This window comes from Punica granatum, chromosome 2 (assembly GCF_007655135.1).
Source record: "Punica granatum isolate Tunisia-2019 chromosome 2, ASM765513v2, whole genome shotgun sequence".
NCBI classification, from domain to species: Eukaryota; Viridiplantae; Streptophyta; class Magnoliopsida; order Myrtales; family Lythraceae; genus Punica; species Punica granatum.
The window spans coordinates 13,539,055-13,542,989 of record NC_045128.1 but is presented as its reverse complement, the minus strand read 5'-3'; the positions used below and the strand labels follow the sequence as shown (position 1 = coordinate 13,542,989).

General features: G+C 41.2%; 1 protein-coding gene across 1 annotated transcript; it reads right to left on the bottom strand.

Annotated features, from left to right (window-relative positions):
* Window positions 1–521: 521 nt before the first annotated feature.
* On the bottom strand, window positions 522–2,046 carry LOC116196928 (pathogen-associated molecular patterns-induced protein A70). Its single transcript, XM_031526886.1, has one exon. The coding sequence runs from the start codon at window positions 1,897–1,899 to the stop codon at window positions 832–834; it is 1,068 nt and encodes a 355-aa protein (XP_031382746.1). The 5' UTR covers window positions 1,900–2,046; the 3' UTR covers window positions 522–831.
* Window positions 2,047–3,935: the final 1,889 nt, after the last annotated feature.

Sequence of the window (3,935 nt, the reverse complement as noted above, 5' to 3'; positions counted from 1 at the left end):
ACATTTGTACGAATAGATAAGATTTACTTGCACAATATAAATAGTTATGAATAATCACCGAATTCTTTTTAATTACAAAAAAAAATTCATAAAAATATTACGAGATAATAATAAAATATATAATAAAGATGCACGACCATAAAAATAGAATATAAAGTTTCTATATTACAAGGGAGAACATGTGAAATTAATACTATGAATTAAAAATTAGAATAATTAATAAAAAAATACATATAATCTCACTAAATATGAAACTTAAAATCTTTTTATTATCAAGCATGATGATATATGATGACGTGCTACACCTCATTGATTACATTTACATACCCTTTATACAGTCCTCCAATATTTTCGTGTAATCCTTGATGACACAAATTACGGATCGTGAATCAACATAAATTACTTCAAGTGATTTGATATTTATTCTGTTTAAATAAATTTTAGAGTTTCAATTCTTATAAATATAAAAAATTCACGCTTAGAGTTTTATTCCATAATAAACAGATTGAGCTCAACTAATCTAATTGAATCCAATAATATTACCGATACTAGAATTCACACTAAAAAATTACAGGCACTAGAAAGGAAACAAATCGAACCGGGAAAAATATGCAATGCATTTCTTTCTGTCTTTTTTTTTTTGCTAGAAAAGGTAATGACAAATATGCAATGCAGGGCGACTAATTCTGGCCAAAATTGATAATGTAAAATCTCCATTACTTATCTAATTCTATACATGCAATAGACCGAATTTACTCCCAGTAATTTTTTTTTCCCGACTGATTTCCCTTTGCCAAATCGCAAGCCCAAATACATGTAGAATTAGCCTAATTAATTAGCATTAGCAGAACCTCTGCTAAGCATCTCCTTATACCGCATGATGGAATCGAGTCTCTGAAGCTTCAGCTGCTGTTTGAACCTGTTGATGAAATCATCCGCCTTTGCGTCAATCTCCTCTGCCTCCTCGACCGCCGCCACAGCCGGGCCTTTCTTTGTTTCGGGCCGTTGGAACTCCGCAACGTCCTCCTCCTCCTCTTCCTCATCCTCTGATTTGAAGTGACTGAACGAGCTCTTGTCGCTGGCCGACTTCTTCATCTTCCTCGAGAGCCTCGTCGGGGCCTCGCCACCCGTAGGCTTCGTGTCGGAGTTCACCCTCTTCACGTGGTGGTCGACGAGACCTGCCAGGTCTGGCTCCTCCTGCCCGTAGAGGGAGAAGTTGATAGACTTGACCCGCTCGAGAAAGGAAGGGACTGGAGCCACTGGGGGCGGCTCGTTGCGGATCTGACGTGTTCGGGCCGGCTCCGAGTAAGCCTGAGCCGGAGCTGCATCTTGTTCTCGGATCGGGTCCGGGTGGTTGTACAGATACGGCGAGAAGTTGATGGATTTGAGCCGGTCGAGCAGGGACGGGGCGCGTGCAAGCGGGGCCGGGTCAGCCGGGGGAGCGTATTTGGGTTCCGGGATCATGGCCGGTGTCGGGTGGTCGAATATATAAGGGGTGAAGTTGATGGATTTCAGGCGTTCAAGGAGAGACGGGGCACGTGCAATCGGGGGCGGGGGCGGGTCGACGTGGGCGGCGAAGTGATCAGCCGGTTGTTCGGAGTAGTGGTAGTCGGGAACCGGATGGTGGTCGAACTTGTAGAGGGAGAAGTTGATGGAGCGGACGCGGTCGATGAGGGACGGGGTGCGGGCGAGCGGCGGGGCCGAGTCGGGGTGGCCGTATTGGTAGTGGTAGGTCGTCGGGGTCTTTTTGGAGGCCGGAGAGGAGTGGAACCGGGAGGAGATGAAGATGGTGCCGATCATGAGGTTGAGGAGGAGGAAGAGGGAGGTCGGGGTGAACCAGCTGGCCATGAAAGCCCACATGGTGGTCGAGGAAGCGGCCAAAGCCGACGGATCCGCCATTGTTGCTTCAGTTCTCGACAGTGGTTTCACTTTTTGGGGATTGAATGAATGGGAAATGGAGGAGAAGAGTAAGGTGAGATTGGGATTATATGGAGAGTTGGATGGATGGATGGATAGTATAATGGGGATATTATAATGTACTTAGGAATGAGGAAAGAGGGAGGCATTAGCGCATGAGTTGTCGTTTTGTGTGGAAATCTCTTTGCCAGTAATAGAAAAATATGGTGTGAAGTGAGATGTGATAATAAAGAAATATATCGCATGGGAATGGCACACGTGGGGCTATTAAACTCGATGTTCCTCTTTGACCCCTATTACAAGTATGACTATGTACGCGACATCTAAGAAGGGGAAAGGAGGGTGCAACAAATGTGAGATTGATACAAATAATTTGATGCCTTTTTGTAAGGTAAGATTTGAGGTATAAGTTTTATAGATGGAAAAAAAATTATGATTGGGAACTCTTTACGTTTTAATGAGCTAATTTGATTTTAAGTGTATGAATTAATCGAAATTTCATCCCATATTATATACCAAAAAGAAGAAGAAGAAGAAGAAGAAGAAGAAGAAGAAGAAGAAGAAGAAGGAGGAGGAGGGTGCAAAGCAGTCACAAAATTTCTTGCAAATACAAGTCCATTCTCGAGAATAGTGAAACACCAGAATTTCGAGTTCATCCACCAGCTACATTGGTGGCTCACGATGGCATGCTATCACCACCGAGGTCGGGTTAGATGGTTATGGAAGGGTAGTAGAGGAAGGGTGACCGGTTCCTGACCCTCGATCATTATTCTATTTTTACTTCAGTAAAAATAATTTTATATTATCGATGTTCTCACGTCTTACGAGTCACATGCACTATGCATACGTTTTCGTTATTTTGGCAGAGATATTAACGGGAGGATAGATGTGGTTTTCCCCACACCACAGTTGGGTAGTTGTCGTCATTAACAAAAGATTGTTAATGAAGTAAATGCGATCCTCCTTCATATGGGTGGCAATCGTCAGGATATAGATCCTCCTTTCTGCTGCAGCTCACTCACGCACATGCGATAGAATCTGTATATGAAAGTACGGATCCCAGCCACATCGATCCAAATTGCCATTGTCTTCCCCAGAGACGCTCGTTTTTGCAAAGTCTACGATGCACATGTAGTTTTTCATCTACAGTTAGCATTGGTCTTTCCCAAATATTAATGTTTGGACAAGGGGAGAGAAAAATATTATGAATCAACTTTTTTTATTTTCAAACCATCACATGGTCTCCACTCTCCTGAGTTTAGAAGTAGGTGAATACCTTTTCGGATCCTTTCAAGCAGGTCATCTACGTCGAATCTAAGTCCATTCATGAAAATTACTTTGTACTTTACCAATCAAAATTTAAAAATGAGACTTCGATAAGATAAGCAAATTCCTCTTATTATCTAAACCAATTCCTTACTAATTTTTTATAATCGACGCAATTTTGTGACGAGCTAAATAGAGCGCGAACCGATCGGAATTGATGACAGATACGGACTTTCCATATCAGTGTGCTACATTATTACCCTATGGGCTCCTTCCGAGCATCACAACTTTGTTGGAAAGGTCAATGACCTAAAAGTACGGGCAAGTCAAGGGTGAATTCAATTCTCCATGTGCAACGTGCGTAGACAATGGTATGTTCCAAAAGCTTTTGCCTTTTTGAATAAAAGTATATTTCGTGGATAATTTATTGCATCGAGTTCCTTCACTGACAGGGAACATGTTTGAATAACCGGTTAGATATGGAATTTGATTGGTTCAGAATACACTAATATATTGATTCTTGAGATTCCGATTTCCCAACTTATTAAGCTGGATTCAGCTAAATTGCAATATAGAAATGATTCACAAAATTTTGGAATCAAAATTTGGCCTATTTGATTTGTACCATTCAAATTTCGTGGTTCAATCATATTAGATACCGGAAAAAAAATCCCATTTAATAATAGTTATTTTTAGTATTTTACCTCGCTTCATTTTTTAGATTAAACTCTTTGGTAGTCCTGCAATACTAT

Coding starts and splice junctions, on each gene's coding strand:
- LOC116196928 (XM_031526886.1), bottom strand. CDS start 1,899: ATGGCGGATCCGTCGGCTTTGGCCGCTTCCTCGACCACCATGTGGGCT.